The 26,212-nt window shown below is 32.0% G+C and overlaps 1 protein-coding gene across 1 annotated transcript in view; it reads left to right on the top strand.

Moving 5' to 3' along the window:
• The window catches only part of LOC113519755 (uncharacterized), a 515,411-nt gene that overhangs the window by 276,586 nt on the left and 212,613 nt on the right, over window positions 1-26,212 (top strand). Inside the window, exon 2 of the mRNA XM_052900408.1 lies at window positions 6,136-6,490. Within this exon, the coding sequence (XP_052756368.1) occupies window positions 6,136-6,490 (355 nt within the window). The remainder of the gene's footprint in view (window positions 1-6,135; window positions 6,491-26,212) is intronic.

Below are 26,212 nucleotides of genomic sequence, written 5' to 3'. Positions count from 1 at the left end.
AACACAAAGTTATTGAAAATGAATGAATGATTATGATTTGACATTCCATGTAATTTAACAGACATAATAACAATAATAATTTACTTTTCCATAAATGAGTTACATATTAATACTATTTTTATCAAGCACAATTACATGTTATATTATTACGACCTAAGACATGTTTACTCTCGTCCTTTCTAGGTCATATATCGAGCCGAATAAAGGTGATCCAGTTCATTGCCTTTTTTGTCACAATACAATTTGTTATGAAATAATACTAAGTTTAGTAAATAATTGGATTCCAATTAGTTCTATATCTATTATAGCATACATAAATTGTTATAAATAATACATTTAATTTTGTTAATAAAATATTAAGCTATTAAATGACTAATGGTTAAATTATCAGTTTACTTAAAAGTTTAGTTTAAAAGCAAGATAAAAAACATTTTTATTATGAAATTTTATGTTAGTTATATAACAAATTTAATAATATTACAAGATATCTACTAATTCAGTTAAATTAAAATTAAATTTGTTATATATTTAAATAAAGTATAATTAGACCAAATCTAGGAAAACAAATGATTGTAACTGCGGACCTGCAGTCTAGAACTGTCACTGAGTACACCCATCAATCACTTTTGAGCGATGAGAGGCTTAGCCAAAAGCGACTACGATTTACGTTAAATATATTGTTTTTAGAACTTATGTTCATACTTATATATTTATATAGTTAAATCTTTGAAACAAATTACATCTTTACTATACTACAATTACCAGAGGGAGACTTTGTACAAAAGTCGATTGCTTGGGTACTTCTGTCCCATTCGTGTTTCAACCGTGGAGCAGTTGTGTTTGCATGGCTGTGTTTTGGTTTGAAGGGTGGGATATGGTGTGAATTTACTAGGTACAGAGGAATAACATCTGAGTCCTCAGGAATGGCAACGCATGGGGGTATCATGGGCGAAACAGTATACTCTGTTATGTCCATGCTACTGCTCATGTCTATAGGTGACGGTTACCACTTTACATCAGGTGGGCCGTCAGCTTGTTTTCTATTCTAAGTTGTATAAAAAAAAACATTAGAAATTGTTAATTACCTTATTTTTATATTTTAATTATTCACAGACAGATCACTCTAGTATTAACATTAAAATGAATATCATTTTCATGTTGTTAACATGAGTTATTCTAGAATTTAACAGGCTAGTTGGAATCTAGTATTATTTAAATTTCTTTTCGAGTCGTTGCAATATATCAAAAACGTGATATACTTGCAGTAGCATATTTTACATGGACTCTGTATTAGAATAGAATCTCTCTTACTCGTATTTTTGCGGAAATAAATTACATTTTCGTAGCTACATGAAAATTATAAGAATGTTTTTTCTTTTACGTAAAAATAAACCCCATACACGAATTTATATTGTTATAGGAGTACATAATTCATAAGAAATATAAGCACAATTACAGTAAAAATATAATAGAAAAGCATAAGTTATTATTTGTGTTAAGCATCTTCAAAATTAAAATTCTTTAAAATAGGTTTTGTATTATTGATTACACAAATTTAATATTAAATTCTTTTTAATTTTACTTTCTTTTAAACTAGCTACAAAACAGATCTCAGTTTCTTTTTTAAACAACTATAGTAGCAAATAAGCATACGGTTCGTCTGATACTAAACGAGGATGCCGTAGGACGAAATTTAAGAAAATTATTTACGCCCTTTTCGACTTCGGCAGAAAGATCATTTACAACCTGAGCCTCTGAAATCGCACTGTACGTGACCATTTTAGATCAAAGGTACGGGGATAAATTCTTTTTTTTATTAACATATTTTATAATAAATTGATTTTTTCTAACTTCTTATAATATGTTATCAATTCTGGAAATATTGATTGTTAGATTTCTATTACTAGCAATAGAGTATATCCTGCATGGCCTTGATAATTATTCGTGATTATTTATCATAAATATATCCACTCTACGTTTACATATATTGAAAGTTAGGAACAAAGCTGTATAATGTTATGGCATCATTATCATTATATTAGCCGTGAACTCGACAGATTGCCATAAGGTGTCACCACCACAACGATTGATTCCCTGCAAAACGTATAGAGTCGTCGTTTTGTCTAGTGAGGGGTTTTTATACACTATTTTGGTATGTGTGAGGTCTAAAGAACCTTTCTTCTCCATCGGCTGTCGGTTGTTCGAGTTATGTGACCATGCCATTGCCACTTCATCATTACGTATTTTTCGGGTTATATCGGTCACTTTGATTCTTCTGCGAATGTCCTCATTTCGGATTCTAGCACTCAAAGAAACTCCTATCATAGTTCTCTCTTTAGCTCGCTAAGTAATATATATATCTTGAATATTAAAAACTAGGCGTGTGGTCCTGGTATAGAATAGGCCACCCGTTCCTATCCCGTGGGTGTCGTAATAGCCGACTAAGGGAGGTTGAGGAATGCAGCATCCCTCTTAAAACATTTCTAAAGTCTGACTGCGGTTACCAATCCACAACAACCTTTATATTGCTAAAGAATATATCATATACCATGTAAAGTTACAATTACGTAATTAAATTACTATATAAACCTATTGCCCTACAATTATTTCTTATTTATTAATTTAATACATGCATCAGTTATAATTTATCTTTCAAATTTACAATTTTTGTACTTGAAATATAAACTAACAATTTACGCGTAAATAAACGAGCATGCTATGCTGTAATTTCCTTTCTATACGATTTTGCACAAACCCAAAGACAGTATCAGTGAGATAGGTATATGAATATATTATCTTAACGCGGCGTAAATAATCGATTTAGCGAGTCAACTCAAGTAATGTTTGGATAGGTCGGGTTAAATCCGATTATTCAAATGAGAAACTAACTTTATATATTTTACTAAATTTATTTTGTTCGTATAAACTATCTACGTTACTAAAAAAATATTATTGTTTAATAAACATGTATAAGTATTAGCACATTTTAATAAATTAAATATTATATTGTACATAGATGTGAAAGTCAGTTTGTTTGTTTGTTACCTTATGCCGCCTTAACAGCTTAACCAATCACTATGAAATTTAATGTACACGTATACACCAAATTATATAAATAAATTAAGTATCTATATGTACACCTATCCGAGTGAGTAAAAGTATTCTAGTTACGCGGGTGAAGTCGCGGATAAAAGCTAGTAATATTCATCATATCTCTACTGTACACTGCAGAACATAGGCCTCCCTCAAAAGGGGGTTTGTTTAGTAGTTGCTACATTTGACAAGTGGATTAACAACCGCAGCTTGGCGTTGGCGATGTTCTTAAGAGGCACGCTGCTGCCCATCCCTCCACCATCAAGTTCTTTTAGTTGCCTCTTACGACAGCCACGGTAAAGGAAGGGGTAGCTTATTTTATGCTGGGTCCACATAGTAATAGTGATATTTTTTTTTTATGGGTGTAAATGGTATGGAAACCCCGCCCACGCTAACGGGATACGCTGGTGGAGCACCAGTGAAGGGTGATAGATGAGAATGAAAACAGGCCAGTTAACCCATCATGATGAATTCATCAGGAATTAACCATGATAGTTTCCAGAGAGAACTGCGAGGAGGTCGACCTAGTTGGGTATATTGCTAGCAATGGGATTCTGTCTCTAATATGATGTCTGTCTGTCTGTAATGGATGTCTGTCTGTAATAATGATATTGTAAATGTGAAATTGAATTTGTTTATTTATTACATCTTGATACCACAACGACTTCAGTAGATAAAGAAGGACATAGACCACTTTTATGCCGGTCAATCAAGATCTCGATAACACGGACAAAGTCGCGGTTAAAAACTATTGTAATATTAACAATAAAATACAATAGAAATAAAAATACGTACGTTTATTTAAGGTACAATAAGAATATTATTCACGTAAAAATTGCCCGTTCAAATATTATGGATCCTGCAATAACGGCAAAGTAACATTATTTCTAATACAAATATTTGCTATCTGTTCGCTCCCTAGTGAATATCCGGATACAAATTGGAGATGTGGACATAGTAATTTTATTTGTAGGCACAATTTACACTGTTTCCGAACATCAGTTTGTTTCTAAAGGAAAATAGTTATTTGTTATATCAATTTCCTTTTTTTAATGCAATAAATAATGGAAAAATAATTCCGCCTGCGCTATAGGGATGGGCAATATATAGCAATATCTATATGTTTTAGTTACGATATATGTATACTGGTCCAATAATGTGTAATATGTTAAAAGTCTGTTATTCAAAAAAATATATGGATAACAGACTTTTAACATATTCGAAAATAGATATCCGAACGATATGGGCGATATTGAGGTGGGTGATGAATTTTTTTCCGCCATCAATGTCCAGACAAACCCAATATATAGATATCAGATTTTATCAGAGGGAGACTTTGTACAAAAATCGATTGCTTGGATACCTCTGTCCCATTCGTGTTTCTACCGTGAAGCAGTTGTGTTTGCATGGCTGTGTTTCGGTTTGAAGGGTGGGATATGGCGTGAATTTACAGGGTACAGAGAAATAACACCTGAGTCCTCAGGAATGGCAACGCATGGGGGGTATCATGGGCGAAACAGTATACTCTGTTATGTCCATGGTACTGCTCATGTCTATAGGCGACGGTTACCACTTTCCATCAATGGGCCGTCAGCTTGTTTGCCATTCTAAGTTGTATAAAAAAAAGTATTCATATTGCCCACGCCTACTGCGCTGTCGGTATATACTAGCGATATACTAATAAATGACGGTAGATGAGAATAATTTTAAATTTTTCATCACAAACGCCGACTTTAATCATGACAAAACCCAAGAAACTTTTGTTTAAAAACTAAATTGCTAAATCGATTTTCAGAAAATTTCTATAGGTATCTGAAAGTAAATCTTTTTGGATAAAAAAAGAAATATAATCTATCGGTTTTTAAATGACCGAGTTATGAGTTAACCAACATAAAATAATACAACCGAATCGACCTCCTCCTTTTTTGAAGTCGGTCGTTAAAATCAGTTTTTGCCTTTTATGTTAAATTTGGGTTTGTGAAAGATAATCAGCCGAAATCGTATAACAAGTTTATAGTATGAACGATATTTTTTATGACGGCCATTGGTCATTGACGTCTATAGACATTACCAGTACCATGGATATAACAAAGTATACTGTGTCGCCTTATATACCTTCAACGCGTTGCCATTTCTGACTTTGCTACTAGGACATTTATGCAGTCCAGTGGAAATTCCCGTTGGGAATTGAAAAGCGTATTTGCTAAATGACAACGTTTTTGTCCCCAAATTTGTTTCAATGAATGACCTTTATATGAAATATTACGCTACCATTTCAAAGACTTTGGGCGAACCCCTGTAATAGTGGTCTTATTATTTCCCTGATTGGTTTTTTTTTCTGCACATAAATTCGCTATTGTCTATAATGGTTTCCTATGATGCTTATTGATGATGATGCATTTTCCTTTATTTTTTATTTTTGTTATTTTTTTACGCAAACAAACTGACGATTCACTTGATAAACTGATAAGCCTCTAGAATTAACACTAACATCACTACATTGTAATGGTCATGATACGAGTGTCACAATACATGGGTATTACATTTTGTAACCGACTTCAAAAAAGGTGGATGTATATCTTTTTATAACGTTTAACAATAAACAATAAAGTTTTGAGGATTAAAAAGTTATGCAAAATGTTTAGCCAGCTAGGTACCAAGTTATCATTACATCAAATTTTATCGAAATATGCATATTTTATGTTAACATAATGTAAAAATCATAGCATATTCTGCCATTAAATATGTTTAAAATATAAAGGATAATTATTTAAGTCTAACAGATAATAAAATGCTGTATAATAATTTTCTTATAAATGAATTGGTTCAACGACGTAAAGAAAAAAATATAGGTTTCAGACTAGCAACACCAAAGAGATCAAGGAATACAGTAGTCAGGATAATATAGAATGACACAGACAATAGATAGATCTATGGGTAGACTGTGTTCAAGGAATACGTATTTTATTGTATTTAACAATAAAGACTACATTGATGTTAAGCATAAACAAAATAAACAACAATTGATTCTTTTTGCTTCAGGTTAACGATGCAGCGCCTCCTCCACATCACACTTATCACCACCATCGCAGCGGACCGCGCCTACTCCCAAGAAGAACACCAAGGACCCCAAACCTGTGGAGGGCACTTAAAAGGCCCCGTTGGGGTCATCCAGACCCCTAATTTCCCCAGTGCGTTTCCTGTACCGATAAAATGCCGATGGATAATAGAACACGATATTATGAACGGAACTATATCAGTGTATTTCACACAGCAGTACACCACAAGTGGTTTAACTTTTACGGAATACATGTACTACGATGAATTCTACAAGCTCGGGGAGCGACGGGCGCTGACGGTGACAGAAGAGAACATAACGAAGATCAAATGGCTTCAGGTAAGTAATTTTCTTTTTGTTTTATTATCAAATAGTAAACATAGAAACGTCAACCAGAATTTATAATTAATTTATTGCGTATACAATGTAAATGTGAATCAAAAACTTGTTTTATTTACAAAAGTCACAACTCAAATAACTTTGAGTAGAGACATTTGTGAAAAAGAAATTTTGGCAATGGCTTGGTAAAGGTTTCGAGCTTAGCTAAATTGACTACAGTAAAAAATAAATAAAAACATAAGTAAATTTAATAGGCCAGTGCCATGCTAGATTTAAGCTGCTTCGTCCTCCCTCTAATGATGAGGCATGGAGTTAATTAAACGACCGTTTAAACATCAAACAAGAAAAAATCGAACATTAAAATAATTTACATCTATAAACTGTATTTTATGGCATTGCTTACGTAAAAAACGATAAAAAAGTATCCTTTTCGTTTCATTTAAATTGAACAGATTTTAATAAAACTTGGCACATGAATCCATATCTTAGACTGATATACACATTTATTATAAATCCTGAAGGTAAGCAACTGGACATAAATATAATAATTGAAATAATTGTATATATGATTACGGCTCGCCATCGACAGATAGTTCATCCTCATATCCTATAGCCTCAATGGTCGCGTATTGCGCGGTTTCAGAGATGTTTCCTCCCACAAACACTCAGGTTGTGGAATGAGCTCCTTGCCGAGGTTTTCCTAAGAGCCTACAGCATGGGGTTCTTCAAAAGAGGTGTAAAGAGGTTTCATAGGCTACGGTAACCACTTACCATCAGGTAGACCGTATGCTTGTTTGCCACCTCAGTGGTATAAATATATATATTTGTAATATTCATTAGATGGTGCAATAAAGATTAAATAAAAAAATAATTTCTCTTACAAATTTCGACACACAGTGCAATATTCACACAACTCAGAAAAAAAACATGTTAAAGGTTTTTATTTTGAGAGAGAGAGAAAGAAAAAAATGCGCTCATTTCACATGTTAAGCAGCCCGTGGAAAGAAGTTAATAATGTACCGCATTCCTGTAATTATTCATCGTAACGAGTTTGTCGTCAAGTGCGCCCCTGTTCGCAATGAGGAAATGTTGACATTTACCTTCGTTAATGGGAATACGCTGGAAAGCACTATTTAAAGTAACAGGTATATTGTTAAATATATTTTTTATATATTATTAACGACCTACCTCGGCTTCGCATATTGTACATACCTTATTTAAAAATATTTAAAAAACATTAGGACCTGTATCAAAAATTATTTTAAGATTTAGAATAAGTAAGCGGAGAAATAGATAGACAAGGAAAGCGATTATGATTTATACTATTTAATAATTAAAACAAATAAGTCCATCGTTTATTTATAATACAGATGAAACAAATGACATGCGAAACATTGGGACAAACGAGCTTGCGGCTCACCTGATGGTAACTAGAGCCACCTATGAGCACCCGCAACATCGGAATAATTACAGGCGGCCGGCCTTTTGAAAAGGAATATGCTCCTTTTTTAAAGAATACGATGTCGTATCGGTGCGGAAATAGTGCTACTAGAAGTTGATTCAAAGCGTGGCTCCATCTAATAGAAAAGTCGTTAATCTTAAATATCACAGTGTTAGTTTTATGATCAATACCTGTACCGTCAACAAGCCCTGTGATTAATAATAGGGAATACCTATTATATCTACTTTGCATACTTTAGATTCATACATGAAAGTTACAAAAATAAATAATTTAAATAATGATTTATGCTAAATAAATTATCATAGGAAACTGTTATAAATACCTCTACATCGGTTGCCTAAGGACATACGCAACTATTTGTCCTAAGTTCCTTATTTAATTAAAACTGACGTGAGTGTAAAAAGTTGCTTTTTTAAAAAAAAAAAAACCTATTAGAAGAAATTCGCATAACAATACGTAATAATAGCGAACTTATCTCATTGAGGGATACAGTCAACTCTTAAAGTTTGAAAGAAACGTCATCCCTTCCGTGGCTCAAATATGACTGTTCAAAAATGGAACGTATCACGTTCTTTATATACGCACATTTGTACGTATATACTCGTATGTAGGTATCCTAATACTACTTTCACAATATGAAAAGTATCAGGAAATACAATGCTTAATGGAAAGTATTGTATACGTGCATACTGCGCCAACAATGTATCATGTAAAGAAACCGTATAGCTACCGTTACGATTTTTATACTCTCTTCTTTTTATGTTGAAATTGTAAAGTGCTGAATAAATCTCACAAGCTAACAAAATTCGTGTTAAACAAAAGATCTCTTATTACCTCTACGCTAGCTACTGTTTTTGCAGTATTTGTTCACTAACAAGTTCGTCGCGGAATGTGGCCCGGCATTGCTATTTGAAAATGTCACTGAAACAGAAATAAGTTGGTAACTTTTGTTTTGCAAACTTTTTCCTATTCTTTGTTTCGAACAGTTTTTGTTTTTAATATAATTTTAATATACTGCCAGCAACAGTCACTATAAGTTTGTTGATGAAAGTATGTTATTAAACTCGCACAACATTTCCATTAGTGATAGTCCTTCTTTCAGAAACATTTTTGAAAGAAGGACGTTCTCAATTCGTCTAGTTTATTTACGAGATTAGGTCGCCAATTTAGAACCGATTTAGATTATTCTTTTTGCAATCGATTTTTTTACTTCAGTTTTTTGTCTCGTACTTATTTTATGACGATTGAAGCTGCAGTTTTTCTTTAAAGTGTAAAAAACTGCTTGTTTCGCAACCAAATATATTTCTATATTTAAGATATTATTATATATATATATATATAACTGTTCCCTGCTGAACATATAGGTTTCCTTCTTAGGGGAGTTTGCCAGTCGTTGCCACTCTTGGCAGGTAGATTGACAAATGCAGTTAGAATTTGATGATGTTACACAACGCTATTGCTCATCCCTCAACTATAAAGTTTCCTCAGTCGTTTCTTACGACACCCACTGGAAAAGAAAGGGTGGCCTATTCTATACCGGGATCATGCAGCTATGATAGCATATCTACAACTGCACGCTCTAAATTTATATTAGTTAAAACGAAAATGGTACAACTGTGATATCTATAATCTCTTTGAAAAGAACTTCATGAAAATGTAAATAAATAAGTAATTAAACTGACCTTAAAACGGTCTGTTTTTGTTTAATAGTAGTACAGATAAAAAATCATTTAAATGATTGAATGTTTCGATTTGTCACTAATTTTATTTAGATAGTGTTTTTGTGATAATTTAAATCAAAATATGAATAATTTTTCATCAAGTTCTATTAAAACAAACCATATATTTAACATATATATTTTGCAACATTATGGTATAGCACATGGCATAGAGCAGGGATGGCCAACCGATCTATTACGACTGTTAGTCCAGTCGATCGTAGCAAGGCAAAAAATATAATATTTTGCTAATTTAGCGAAAGATACTCAGATGCAATGCTCACACTAATAAATAAGTACTTACTAAGAATAAGTTTTATATTTTCCCTCTTAATAAAATTTAAAAAAATACTACAATTCTACATAATTGTGTACTGAACTATGTTGTTTCATTTGAGATTTCAAGAAGTATGTAATATGTCATAATACATTATGCTGTTGGCTTTCCAATGAATAAATAAATAAATATACGAGTATTAATCCACCTCTGCGAATGGCCTAGGATTACTTTCTATGGGACTATTATGGATAAAAGCACATTATTAAGTACACATATTGATATATAGCTTGATATATTCTATAGGCTCATTCATAATCACTATTCGTCAATGCAAGTCGTTGATTGGAATATGTAGCTAATACAGGATTGAAACTAGCCGTGGGACTGATTGAGGGACCTCCACGTATAATACACCTATTTTGTGGCCTATCTATGCCTATTAATGAAAACCCATCCCTTTTTGAGGGAATAATAATTCAACACTGGTCACTAGTCTATTGCTCTATTATGTAATTTATATTGACATTTCTACAAAAAAAAGCAGCTGCAATATATTGAATATTTTAATTCTTTAAAAGATTTTGTCCCACAAAAACTGGCTTCAGTTTTATAAAATTAATAGGGACCAATATGATGGTACTCAAAACATTTTTTTTTCTTTAACTGCTGATTTAAATTAGATGTTAAATCAAAAGCCTACAGAAGCAATATCTGGTATGAATAAGATACCTCGGAAACAGATAACACCTTTATGTCCTCCGTTAAGAAAAACAGTGTTAGGAGTCAACTCGCCTGTACCCAGATTATGTAGGATTCTGAATGCTCACAGTGACATCAATTTTGGATCAATCAACAGCAAATATAAGTTATTAAGAAAAATCTTAGACATCTTAATCTATTTATTATTCGGATATTGTTATTGTCATTGTTAATAATTATTAAATATTATAATAGTGCATGTGGTTTTCGCCTGTAAAAGACTTTCACATTAGGAAAAAATATTTTTTGTGTTATTGACTAAGTAGCATGTAAAATGTAAAAGTTGTAGGTGAACCTTATTAAATAAATAAATAAAGATCAAACCATAGTTAGGTGAACCAAACTCACCGCTGACCTTGGTATGTAGTCTTACTAGTTGCATTCTTTTTGCGTTTTTGATTATCCAAAACAGTAAAACACACGGTGTGAAGTCCACAATTTAATAATAATACATATAGTGCAAAAATAAAAATAAAAAAAAAACTTTATTTTACTCGTACATCATAAGTTTTACAGAAAAAGTTTAAAAAGTTCTTTAAAGTATATTGTTTTTATCTATAACAAGGTACTTAAAATATATGTTAAGTTTATTTATTCATTACTTCTTGATGCTTTCATGCTACATTCTTAGTATTTTGATGGAGAAGGGCTACTTTTTAAACTAACTATGCAATATCTTTCGACTTAAAAAGAATTATTAAAGTTTATTCGTAATTGCTAAATGATCACGTACAGTTCTTTTTCAGAGCAACTTTCTGCTATAAATATTAAGATTATGCAATTAAGTTCCCTGTCGAAGTTTTCCATAAAGACTGCAATATGGGTTTTCCAAAAAGGGCGTCTCTTAACTTTTCTTCAAAGTTAACACCGCGTACTAAAATAATTATTTACTGTCAGATGAACTACATACATATTCGCTATCATTATAGTAAAAAAAAACATGCAAAAAAATTTATTAAATACTTCATCATTTTTAAGTTGGTTGTAAAAATGTATCGTACCTAAAGAAAATTAGGTTATATTTCATAGCAGTTACTAGAATCCGTGCCGATATTACAAGGCACCGACAGGAAAATAAAGCTATTCCAGAAATAATTGAGAACTGTGCCGAGCATTGGCTGGTAGCCGCAAAAGTGGTCATTTCTCGTTGCGAAGGACGTAGGTAAATAGAACGGAAAAAGTCTTGGTAGAAATGTTTTTAGTGCGACTAATACAAATAATGATTTTTTTTTATACAACTTAGAATGGCAAACAAGCTGACGGTCCACCTGATGGAAAGTAGTAACCGTCGACTATAGACATGACCAATACCATGGACATAACAGAGCAAACTGTTTCGCCCATAATACTCCCCATGCGTTGCCATTCCTGAGGACTCGGGTGTTATGCCTCTGTACCCTGTAAATTCACGCCATATCCCACCCTTTAAACCGAAACACAGCCATGTTTGCATGGCTGTGTTTTAGTTTCACGGTAGAAACTGCTTCACGGTAGAAACACGAATGGGATAGAGGTACTCAAGCAATCAACTTTTGTACAAAATCTCCCTCTGGTAATTTTTATTATAGTACTCTCAATTAAGACTCTAATAGGTTTTATTTTATTAGTTCAAATACCACACTATCATCCTCATCAGCATCATATCAGCTATTAATTGTCCTCTGCTAACCATATACCTCACTCCTAAGGGAAATTTGCCAGTGGTTGTCACGCTTGGCAGGCGGGTTAACAACTGCATTTAGGTTTTGACCTAGACTTCGACCGTTAAGTTTCCTTAGTCGTCTCTTACGACTCTCACGGGAATGGCTTATTCAATGCCGAAACCACACGGCAACAACACCATCATGCAACAATTAATAATATAGTAGAAATATGCATGCTTCTTCGATTAAATTCTTTCATTCTTTCTTTCTTACTCTCTCTGTCTCTCTACCTCTCTCCCTCTCTCTCTCCCTCTCTCCCTCTCTACCTCTTTATCTCTTCCTCTCTTTCTTTCTTTCTTTCAAATACAAAAACAATAAGTTTAAGATGTTAAATATGAGATTGTATCGTTATATTTTTATGAATGGTATTATACAAAAAAGCATTTTAAACAAATATTTCTAATTCTGCTCTTTGTTTTAATTACACATATCTAAATACAGGGAAAACAGTAATAGTAAAAAATGTGTTAATACTACTCGTGAGAAGTTGGCGAGGCGACATACAAGCATATTTAGTTAACCCTGTTAAAGATCTTTGAATATAACAAAGTCTGCCTAGAAACTTTTAGTAGGTACCAAAAGAGACGAACATAATTTAAACATCTATATTTGCCAATGAAAATCTATACAAAAGTCATCCGTACCTCTGTTCCACTCATGTTTCCGCCATTAAACACCTATGCTTTCATAACTGTGTTTTGTTTTAAAGAGTGGGATATGATAGTGAAATTAGAGGGGCGGAGAGAAAACAGGGACATGACGCTATAGCATTTGGAAATTAAAGACTAACATAGGTGTCGCAGTAAATGAATTGTGATGTCCATGGTGCTGTCGTATCAATAAAAAATATCTTTGTCAGTGTAAACCTCAAAATGGGGATTTATTGCTAAATCACTATGATTATTTATTTACTTTAGTTATTTAAACTTTAATACACAGTGAAACTATGTACATATGGCGGACTTAACACCCGACGGTGTTCTCTACCAGTCAACCATTGGGCAAACCGAGAAATAAATAGGCGATGCATTAATGAATAGAAGGAATTTCAAAATTAATACTTAATATATACATATAATATAAACATATAATTAGACTAATAGAAACATACATATAATGTATTAAATATATATATATATATATATATATATATATATATATATATATATATATATATATATATATATATACATCCATAAATAAAGACATAATTATTACTATAACAAACAATTAACTATATTAGAAGAGCAAATGAAATAATATATAACTCAAACAAAGTAACTAACAAGATTAGGTTTAAAAGAAAAGTAAGATAACAATATAACTAAAAAAAAAATTAAAGGAATGAAGTTTATAAAACGGCCTCTTTTAAGATATAGGATTTATGTTTTTAGAATGCCATTTTACCTAGTTATAATAAAGAAGCTGATACACATTATATTATTTTATAATAATTATAACAAAATCTATTATTACTGAACATGACAAATTATGATATTGCGAATTTTTATTAACTTATAGCGGGACATGACTAATGCAATAAGAATCGTACGTTGCATTGTATTAGGTAAGACCTTGTAGATACTCGTATACAAAGTTACTTTGAATATTGATAAGGAAAAAAGGTCAACACCCTCTTCAATATTTTCAGATATATTCATTTCGATAGGATTCTTTATTTTGGTATTATTGATTATATTGATTAACCAATATTTAATTTATTCGATATTGAGTCAACATATATATTGTAACTAATATGTACATAAATTGGGTCAATCACGTATATATAGATATTGCTAGCATATAAATATCAAGAGCATAAAGCATAAAATATCGCATTTTATTAGTGTCATGGAATAAATAATAGTACTTAGATTACAGTTTTAAAAAATTTTACTTGTGTTAAAAATCTGAAAGTAAGTTTCTTTGTAACCGCTTAACGTCTTAGTGACTTAACCAATCATTATGAAATTTGGTATATATATATATAGTATTGCAAGGCCATGTAGTCCCGGTATAGAATAAACTACCTCTTTCTTTCCCGTGGGTGTCGTAACAGGCGACTAAGGGAGGGCGAGAGAAGCAGCAGCATCTCTCTTAAAACTAAACTAACTCTAAACTACCTAACTAACTCTAAAGCCTAACTGCGGTTACCAATCCGGCATTGCAACTATTGGCAAAATCCCCTACGGGGGAGGCTTGTGTTCAGCAGTGTTATCCTGGTCAGTGAATATATCCCGGTCACGTAGACCAAGTCGCCAGTATATCATACAAATTATTAACATTCTTTTAGAATACTTTTTCTATCAGTGAAATTCAACATTTTTCCCAAAGGGATAAAAGACGTAAAACCGACAAAAAATTTGACCCTCCCACACTAACTCGACAGCTTGATACGCCGTGGGAGACTCGAATTTTTTTTTTAACCCATGTTTCTTTGGGAAAAAATTCACCGAGACAATCTCATCATTCATCCCATATAAATATATGGCATTACTATATCCGGAACGAAGCTCTTCATCTATTGAAAGTTTCAGTACAAAATTATGCATTCTATTAGCATCTTCCCGGGGCGGTTTTTACCTTCAATACAGCTCTTGGTCCTACGTTGGACGTGACAGAAATTTCTATGATCTCTCTAGAACTGTTTCAAAATAATTCGTGTTTGTCATTATTGTTAGTGAAATTTAATGGTTTTGTTATGAAACGAGCTTTGTTTTTGATATTATGTTTAACTGTTCATTGAAAAAAGGAACCATGTTCAATTTATCTTTTTGTGCATATGTTACGTAATATTACCGTTAATTACGGACCAATTTTGATATATACTGATATTTTAAAATATTTTTTTATACAACTTAAAATGGCATACAAGCTGACGACCCACCTGATGGAAAGTGGTAACCGTCGTCTATAGACATGAGCAGTACCATGGACATAACAGAGTATACTGTTTCGCCGATGATACCCTCCATGCGTTGCCATTCCTGAGGACTCATGTGTTATTCCTCTGTACCCTGTAAATTCACGCCATATCCCAACCTTTCAAAGCGAAACACAGTCATGCAAACAACTGCTTCACAGTTGAAACGCGAATGGGACAGAGGACAGCAAACGACTTTTGTATAAAGTCTTCTTCTGGTAGATATAATATTATATAATATAATAAATAATTTATATCCATATTATCATAATTATATCAGCTGTTAACTCTCCACTGCTGAACATAAGCTCCTACTTGCAAAACTCCCCTTATGGGGAAGGCTTATGTTCACCAGCGGACAGTTAACGTCTGAAATAAAAATAATAAAAAAATCTATAAGTTAGTTACATAAATTTTGTATAAACCAGACTTCGCTCGAAACTTTTAATGGTATCGCATATCCTATATCCTTTCTTAAAGTTGTGACTTTCTGATACAGAATTACAATTATTTTATAACTTGTTATTCACAATCATTAAATTGAGGTCTATTTTAAATAAAAGGTCAGATATCCAGGTATCGATCTTTATTATTGTGTACAGAAATTGGTTTGTAAAATCTTTATTGTACATAATTTACATTGGACACATTAAAAATTAAATACACAATGGTGGACTTATTCCTTAGAGGAATCTCTTAGAGTCAACCTTTGAAAAGCTGAAAGAAAACTATATTTTGTTTAAAGGTAAAAACCGTACAGCTACAGAAATACATAATACAAAAATTATTGTCAAATACTAACAATTATCTGCAAGTGGCTCAAAACCGTTCCTCGTGGCAGTTTATGGGGGACCATGTTCAGCTATGGACGAAAAATGGCTGACATAATGATGACTAACAATTATCACATAAGGAACGGTTACCGCTTTTCATCAGACGTCAGTTTGTTTGCCATTTTATATTGAATAAAAATTAATTTTATAAAATTGGCTAAGTGATCATATAACATCAAAAATATGTCAAATTAGTTTTTATCTGCGATTTTGTTCGCGTGACCGCAATACAAAGTCCCTACAAAATACATCTGGCCCTTGAAACCCTACGTCCTTCTCCGTTCCATATACTATTAATATCCTTTAACTAATATTTAATAGTAATTGGTTAGCCTTGTGGTCCCGGCATAGAATAGACCACCTCTTCTTTTTCCGTGGGTGTCGTAAGAGTCGACTAAAGGAGGGCGAGGTATGGGTAGCAGCGTCCCTCTTAAAACATCTTTAAAGCCTAACTGCGGTTGCCAATCCGACTACCAAGCATGGCAACTGCTGGCAAAACCCCCCAAGAAGGAGTCTTATGTTCAGCAAAGGACAGTTAAAGGTTGATATGATAATGATGGTTTATTAACCGTTAATGCGGTATGAAATAATAAACCAACAAACTCGGTTACACATCCTTATTTTAATAATATAAATGTGAAAGAGTGTTTGTTTGTTATTTTATAGCACCTTAATGACTTAGCCAATCACTGCGAAATTTGGTTTATATATCAATACAATACTATAATTGAATGTAGAAGGATATAAGCTACATTCCCCAGTCAGTTATCATATCCTGGTCATGTGAACGAACCCGCGGGTAAAAGCTAGTTTATTAGTAAGGATTGAGACCCTCCTATTTTTGGCAATCGCTTACAATTTCTTATTCCATATATGGTTATGATGTAGTTCAATATTCTGACACGTAGTGCATTTTATTGCACCATACGAGGTATTGCTTCGAACCTCGTACAATTTTTATAGCGTTCGAGATGATGATTTTGTTTTACGACTACATTTTGTACGTCATCTACGAACGTACAGTATCGCAGTGGTTTGGTTATTTATATCTTAGATCAATAACATATAGATGGAGTGAATTATATATGTGCCTATTGCAGAAGGAAAAAGAAATGTTTTTATTAAAAGTAATATATCTTGAAATAATTAAAATCACAATTTGATGATCCTAGCGATGTGGCTGTTTAACACACCGCCTCACCAACAGTCATGAGTTCGATCCTATACAATACAAATATTTATATATTCTTGAGTATGTACCTAAGATTTATATATTTAGGGTCCTGTACATTGAATTTCTTACGAAGAATTATTTAATGTCTCTACCCTGAAGGTGGCACTTCCTGAGGTTCTAAGACACTTTTATTACATAAGATAGCCTCAGATGTGGTTTACTGAACCATAATTTTGAAGCACATGGCTAAAGAGCACTTTTAGCTCTTTACTGCTACTTTGTCTACGTGAATAAGCATAATATAAACATGAAAGTTTTGTTAAATTGTTTCAGTATTTATTACTGATTGACGCTGGACAGAACAACTGAATTAATGCATAGAATATTTTATATCTTAATTTACTTGAACAAACCCATGAATTATAACTTACACAAAATGAAAGAATACACACAATATGCAACCTTATCTGTATCTAACAAACATTTAAATTCGCGTGTAAAAAACGTGGTTAAATTTTCATTGATTCGCGCGTCACGTAATAACTATTAAATCGCTCCTAAGGGGTTTTCCAACAACTCAGAAGGTTGAGAAATTCGAAAGAACAAAGTTTCTGCAGAACTAGTTCGCGGGGAAAGGATTTCAATTAAAAAGATTTATTGAAAATACATTTATATTGCAGTCGCAAAATGTATTTCTTTTAAATATATATATTATCTGTAGTTATAAAATCGTTTATCTTAACTGACGTTTAACTCACAGCCAAAACTACTAAGCCAATAAATCTAACATTTGAAACATAGGTTTATTTTATAACGTAAAAATTCGTTAAAAAAGAATGTTTTGGGAGTTTGTACAAAAGTCGTTTGCCGTGAAGCAGTTGTGTTTGCATGACTGTGTTTCGGTTTGAAGGGTGGGATATGGCAATGAATTTACAGGGTTCACAAAAATAACACCTGAGTTTCTCAGAAATGGTAACACATGGGGAGTGTCATGGGCAAAACAGTACTCTATTATGTCCATGGTACTCCTCATGTATATAGGCGACGGTTGCCACTTTCCATCAGGTGGACCGTCAGCTTGTTTGCCATAATATGTTGCATAAAAAAATATATTTGACAGTTTCGACTTAAAGGCGAAATACTACACAACGTGTGCAAAGCCACAGACAACAGCTCCTTATCTATATATTTAATATCCAAATGTATGTATTTACATACATTTGGCAATTAATTTTTATTGCATTTGCATCACATGTAATACGCTTTTGAATAATTCATTTTTTGTTGTGTTTATTATTTGTTAGCAGATTAATTAGGTTATAATGAAGAAAAATATTAAAAAAAAAATATATGAAAAGCAAATTTTGGGTTATAAAAAAGGTATTTATTATCATTTTCTTCATTAATATACCCTAGAGTAGCGTCTTATTTAACCCTGGATAGTCTTTAAAGACTTGTAACAATATATAGTGATTTTATAGGAATATTTCACCAAAAATCTGTTTTTTTTAAGGAAACATGGGCCAAAAACGGCAAAAAATTGAAGCCCCCATTAACTTGACAGCCAGATAAGCCATGTTAATAGATAAGAAGATTATTTATTTTTATTTTCAAAAATACTTGGTTGCATTTTTTTGTTTTGATAAACATTAAAATTATAAGGAAATACGATATAATATCCTCTTAAAACATTCTTAAAGCCCGACTGCAGTTGCCGATCCACCTGCCAAGCGTGGCAACTACTGGCAAAATCCCACAAGAGAGTAAAATTTTGTATTGTACTACTTTTTGAAGCTTTTGTAAATGTTTGTATAATAAATATATTATTATTATTATCAAGTAGCTTATTATTTCGAAAAACAGATTATTAGGTTATTGAAAAAACATGAAAGAAAAAAAAGGTCTTACTGATGTAAAACTCAGTTAAAAGAATGCCAATTAACTCAATTTTGTCCCGCATGTTATGTATATTGCTCTTATATTACTTGTTTATAATGTTTTATTTCATTTGTAAATATTTTATTTTTTATATAGCTATACACGCCATAAATAAAACAAACACAATATTTCGAATTTAACGCACATTTTTCTAATACATATGAAATGTATACGAAATTTATTTATTGTCTATGTAACTATTTGTAATTCAAACAGGTTAATGAGAGAGAACATTTCAAAGAGACTGTTTTTATAAGCACACGAGAATTTCGTTACCAGAATCACTTTATAAAAGGTATATAATACTCTAATGTTTTAGGTACGTTAAAATGTTTCTTTAATAACTACCTTTCCAAGTGGTAATTCAATGCTGGAAAGGGGCAAATATAGATTAAAATTGTATTGTACATGTTGCCTTGGGAGATTACTAAGTGCTTTTATCTCCATCTGGTGACAAGTTAAGAATACAATATGTCGCTACTACTTTACGTCTCTGGGATGTTGCAAATGGTGACTAAAGGAACAGAGCATAATACACCACCTACACAAATATCATGCATACATACATACATATCTGTCACGCCTGTCTCCCATTAGGGTAGGCAGAAACAATGGAATGCCAAATGCTTCGATTCAAAAATATCACATCTCTATATTTTAGAAATAATAGAATTTCATCGTGCCTCCGATCAAACTGTTTATAATTACTCCTCTCCATTCAAAGGTTGCCTGGAAGAGATCGCTTTTAGCGATATGGTTGTCCATTGTTTTCTCATTGTGATAATTTCTTGTAATTGTTTATATTTATAATAAGTTTACTATTGTAATCTTTACAAGAGTATCTATCTATCTTCACAAATGCAAGAGAAGAGAAATTCTAAATAAAATTCTATACTGGTTTAATAGCCTAATCAACGATTTCACAGCAGTATTATTTTTCCACATGAATAATGTAATTTAAGATTCGCACAAGAAAAAAACAGACTTCAATCATTGCTAAACTAGTTATTTTTATTTAATAACTAAAGTACTAAACCGATATTCATAAAGTTACTATGAGATCAATCTGTAAGTAGATCTTAACAGATAGAAAACAAATTTTCCAAATTGATTTGTAACTAATGGAGTTATGTGGTAACTAACCTAAAATAAATACAAGCCAACAGAACCGAGAAATTCCTTCTTTTTAACGTTGATTGAGAAAACATGCCCAGCAGTGGGTAAAACTATAACAGATAATTCATCAGTGATGGTGCCCGTATGAAATATTTAACTCTTTCCATTAGGTATCCCGTGTGTGTATATCTTATCTCTTTCCACTTGGTATCCCCTATGTGTATATCTTGTCTAGATTTTTTAATTTAATACAAATCTGTATTTAGGAAATAATATTTTCTTGATAGAAGGAATATTTATGATTTCCTTACGTCATTTCGCTATCAACGTCAGTTAAAAGACTTTGTTTCATCTTGTTTGTTTGTACATTGCGAATTTTTAATTAATTTGAATTACATTGGAATATATTTTAGATGACACTTTTTATTACATAATATACATTTACTAAGCGCAAACTACGTAACTTCTTAAAACTTCTCTTATACAATATAAAAAATAGTCTTTACAATCTCTATTCCTACATGTGTCAAGTGTCATTGCCCTTTTACAACTGTTTTCATTCCACAATCCAACTCCGTGGTGTAAACTCGACAAAATAAGAAAAGTTACAATTGGTTAATACCTGAGCCCGTCCAAAGGCAAACACGACTGCTGGCCGTCACTGAATATTTGATTTGCTCATTCGTTAACTTTGCCTCAAACAGAGATTACAAGGTTTGTTCCGGAAGATTTTACGCTAATAGCTCCCGACGAAAGTGTTGCTTTTAATATTAATGAATTTTTAAGTACGAAAAAATCTGTTGATTCTCCTGATTGGTTGTACCTACTAGGTAGAATTAATATTCGTCCGTAAAATGTAAACGTACCGTAGTCATAGAAACTCCGCTGTCTTATTTGTAGAATGTTCTTTTAATAGTTTCTTAACTATATTTGTTTTATAACATCAATATTTCTACTATCATTCGCAACAATACCTTATTAATATCTATCAAACAATTTACATGTTGCGTCAAATATCCGGAAAACCATAACGCATCTTAAAAACACTAACCTTCTTTTTTAACAGTACAGTTAAACTTAAGGACACTTAAATTTTTATATTTTTATATTGTAAATTTTTAATGAAAAGTTTCGCGACTGACTCTTGGCCACAGCAGAATATCAGTGTTTTGCTCTTTTAAGGGCAAAGCAATAAACTGAGCTGTGACCATTTTGTGTTACTATGGCACACGCATGAAGGAATGTTAACAAAGGAGATTGTTAGATTATGTATTTTGTTTTTGTATTTTTGTTTTTTTATTTGTGCTTTTTTTATTTTTATTCTTTTGTCTCTTTTGCTGTGTATTACGTGTATGTTTTTTTTTTTATTGTAATTTGTGTGCTGTAAGTAATGCAAATAAATTGTCTATCTATCTATCTAAATGCAGATTTATTTTGTTTTTATCAATTTTATTGTGAGTTTTAATTTCATTCATTAATTGCAAAAGTTTAAGATAATTATTTTTTCTCAAACATGCTTGAAAATGTGAGTATTATTTTGACAATCTTCTTCGAGATAAATCAAAATTGCCGTATTGGCCAGATACATGCGGGCAGCGGCCGGCAAAAGTTGTATGAAAATCCATATCTGTCGTGTTTTGCGGCCAGATAAATTACTATGTAAACTCATATCTGACCTGTAATTTAAAAATGGAATGACCTTTTACTTCGAAACATGTCTACCAAGGAGGCAACTAATAAAAGGTTTTATTTAAATTTCGAACTGTTTTGCAAACAGAAAGCTGTTTATTGAAAAAAAAATAAAGGCACATTATGGCGCGTGAAAAATTATTATTGTTCATTATTCGTCATTGAAGTTAAAAAGTAAAATTGTGTTTTCAATTTCCGCGCATTGTTTGAGAAAAGTACTATACAAGCCTTGGTCATAACTAGGCATTGATGGACTAACTTATGTGTGCCTCGGCTACGCCTCGGCCCACATTTGGACGTTCGTCCATTAATGCCTCAGTTGCTGGCCGCTGCAGTAATGTACTATTTCCTCTTTTCAAATATAATTCACGATCTGTTTAAATTAATACACTCTTTAACCATTTTCAAATATAACCCTTCAAAAAATGTTTGTTACATATGTCATACATAGTCTTAGAATTTGTTTGTACGATTATAATAATCATCAAAGGTTTAATTTCGTAGTTTCGTAAATTTGCACTTTTTTTGTAAAATCTAATAAGGAAACTCGCTTGAAGTCTGCTTGCTAAACTCGTCGTGACATCTCGCGATGGTCGCCTCGTGAAAAGCGCATGTAAATCTTATGCTGCAAACGCAATTGATAGAAAATAAATTCTAAACACAGTCACGTCGTTCTGTGTCATCATCATCGAAGCTTCAAATTTGAAACAATCGACGCTTGTGTAGACGTGAGCAGATCGCAGGGTGAGTGACCTTTCCTTTCTCTCCATTCTTTCTTCAGTGGTTACAGGTAATACATTATTTTGCTTTCGTATTGCTCCTATATTTACAATAATTTATTTATAAACAATGTTTAATGCTCAAATTAAAGTAAATTTTATTTTATGTAATACTTTTTCAATATTGTTTTCGTTTGTGCCTCTATTTACCAGAAATATATTATTGAAACTGAAAACGGTGACTCAGCAATATAATCGCTCTATTGAGAAATTTGGAGTTGATTCAACTACCAAACAAATTAAACATTTCAAATTGGGTAGCATAGCGATCTTAATTTTATTTAACTATTCCGAATATTTAATCCAACGAATAGATAAATTAATATTTAAATAAGTGAATTGCAAGTAACTGGCAATTATAAAAGTTATTTCAGGCGGTAAAGTCTATATTGTGTCAGTACTAGCTTACCCGCTAGATAAATTAATTAATTATTATATCTAACAATACATTTAAAGTTTTCTTTAATATTTATACATTTTTATTCAGATTTAAAAATATAAAAATTTACATTTTTATTTTTTTAAATCTGTTATTTTTCTAAATTTACAGATTTAGGAGAACGAGACTCTCAGTTTGCTTGTATTTATATGTTATGTGATATCTTTGCTCATTCTTATTTAATTTTGATAATTGTTTTTGCAATTGATAAAGTTTACTTCGTCGATTAATTATGTGACGGTTAAAGTCATTTAACCGTAAAATATTTAGTAATTTAATCTCCTCTAGAAGTAAAATTAATGCAGATTATAATTTTTTGTTTATTTTAATCAACTTAGGAGAACGAAGCTCGCAATTTGCTTGTATTTATATGTTATGTGATATCTTTGTTGATTCTTATTTAATTTTTAGAATTGTTTTTATAATCAATAGAGTTTACTCTAGTGTTGTTCTCGTATAAATTTTGTGACGATTAAAGTAATTTTAACTGCAAATTATTTGCTAATTTGATCTCTTCTAGAAGTTAAATTCATAAAATTTTTGTGTCAACAAAAATATTTCTATGATTTACAATTTCGTTTTGACTTTTCTTAATAGCATTATCTTATACGTAAAGTATCTATAAGATTTTATTTAGTACAAATTTTATATTGATTTGTTGAGATTTGACCCCAATTTTATTGGATAAAAGTCAACCTGCTATTCTTGAAAGATTAATCTTATCTTTCTATCTAATTAAAGTAACTAAAGTGCACAATTGCTTAAGTATATACAATTCCATACATCACATACATTGTCACAAACTCGATTTAAATAGCTTTGTGTGCTGAATCCGGATTCTGTTCCTGTTTACTGCCTTTACAGCTCTAAATATCCAACGTTTTCTCCTTCGCTCCTGTTTTGCTTTTATTTTTCCCTGCATCTGATGTTTTATTTTCTTCAATTTTTACGACTTTCGAACATATCAAAGGTGAATATTGTCGAACGCTTTCTAGTTCACCACTACTTAGTTTACTTTGTTTTAATATAATCGTTTCATTCTTTACTATTTATTTGTCACGCATATTTTCTCATACTTATTTCTGCAACAATCGTTCTAAGACAATTTTTTCTTAAGCAATATTGGAAAATATACCATGCTAAATAAATGCATGCTATGCAATGCACATTGCAGTGTATTATGAATAATATGTTATAAACTTAATATGGTACTGTTTAAGTCGGTTATCACTTTCATTGAAATGAGCTATCAATTTATTTGTATTAGCTATTAATTTACTAGATTTCTAACATTGTTAAGAAAATAATTTATAAAAACAATATGTATACATAAAATTGAATCGATAAATGTGTTGCTAAAGGCAAAAATCGAGAACGGCTAGCTAAAACAATTATATTTTTTTTTTTTATTTCTTGAAATCCAATAAAGGTTTTAATAAAGAAATAAATTGGAAAAACTCGTAAATAAACGTAAGAACTCCATTGTCCTTTTCCACGTACAAACTGTTCCTATTTGCCAATTCAAAATTTCAATTAAATATTGACAAAATGGATCTATCCGGTTAGCTAGTTAAATTATAAGAGTTCACGACATCGGAAGGGCTTGATTTATTCGTGCATAATCTAATATATATTTTAGAGAGATTGCAATCTGTCCCAATGTGATACTGGGACAAATTGCAATCTAAAATGTGGTTGAATGGTTAAAAGCAATAATGGCCGACTGATCCACAAAACTCATGAACAGGTATTACTTGTAATTTACTCACGAAAACCACAATTGATTTTGATTCACTCTGAATTTCTAATACTTAGATTTATTTGTATTTATCTTCTATATTTTTATGATTTCCTATCATCATCATATCACCTTTTAACTGTCCACTCTTGAACATAAACCGGGGGAGGTTGACGGGTTTTGCCAGTAATTACCACGCTCGGCAGGCGGATTGGCAACCGCAGTTATATGTTTTAAGAAGGATGCTGCTGCTCATCCCTCGTTCTCCCTTAGTTATTGCTTACGACACCCACGGGAATGGAAGGGGTGGCCTATTCTATGCCGAGACCACACGGTCATGTTTATGCTTTGATAGCGTGGAAATTGTACTTACTAGTCTTTTATATAGGAAGATGGATTGTTAGTAATGCGGACTACTAGCTCCATTGCTAGCAATTCCTAACCTAACCTTTTCATGTTAATCTCTATGTGGTTCGCCCTGGAAACTGTCGTGCTGAATTGCAGGTATATTCACCACGATGGGCTAACTGATCTACCTTTTTATTCTCACCTATCATCTCTTACTGGTACCAGCGTATACCGATAGCGTAGGCGGGTGGCCTATATCATGCTATCTATATCATTCCATTATCATCCATTAACAAAAACATTTTTTATACAATAAAATCTAAACGACAGTGAAACCCGTGTCTAAATCCGTTACATGATTGAGAAGATTATTAGGCGAAAAATACACCAAACATGCCTTTTATACTATTTTAAATATTAATAGCAATAATTTAAACATTTGTATGTATAAGCTTTATTGTAGGCACATAGTTTACATTTAACGGAAACAGTGAATCCTATTTTATTTTTAAATTTAAAAATCTTTCCTTTCAAAACTGTAAAGTTATAATGAACTAATTTATAGGCACAAAAAGGGGCAACAATGACGCAACAATAAAATGGAACTGGGTAGGATACGTGGGCCGCATGCCAAGTAATAGATGTATGGACCAACATCATACCATTGGTATAACACATATTTTGGCCCATGGATCGCTTCTCAGCATAACAGAAAAGAGGTCATGTGAACTCTATGCATCTATGCAATGAAGAGACAAGCTCAGCTGTTTTATTAGTAACACACACCTACACACAGATAAACGGAGATATGTTTGATAGATAT

This window comes from Galleria mellonella, unplaced genomic scaffold, assembly GCF_026898425.1.
Source record: "Galleria mellonella isolate WM207_F2 unplaced genomic scaffold, CSIRO_AGI_GalMel_v1 utg65, whole genome shotgun sequence".
Taxonomy (NCBI): domain Eukaryota; kingdom Metazoa; phylum Arthropoda; class Insecta; order Lepidoptera; family Pyralidae; genus Galleria; species Galleria mellonella.
Note: the sequence above shows the minus strand (reverse complement) of the source record. Positions and strands in the feature narration are given on the sequence as shown.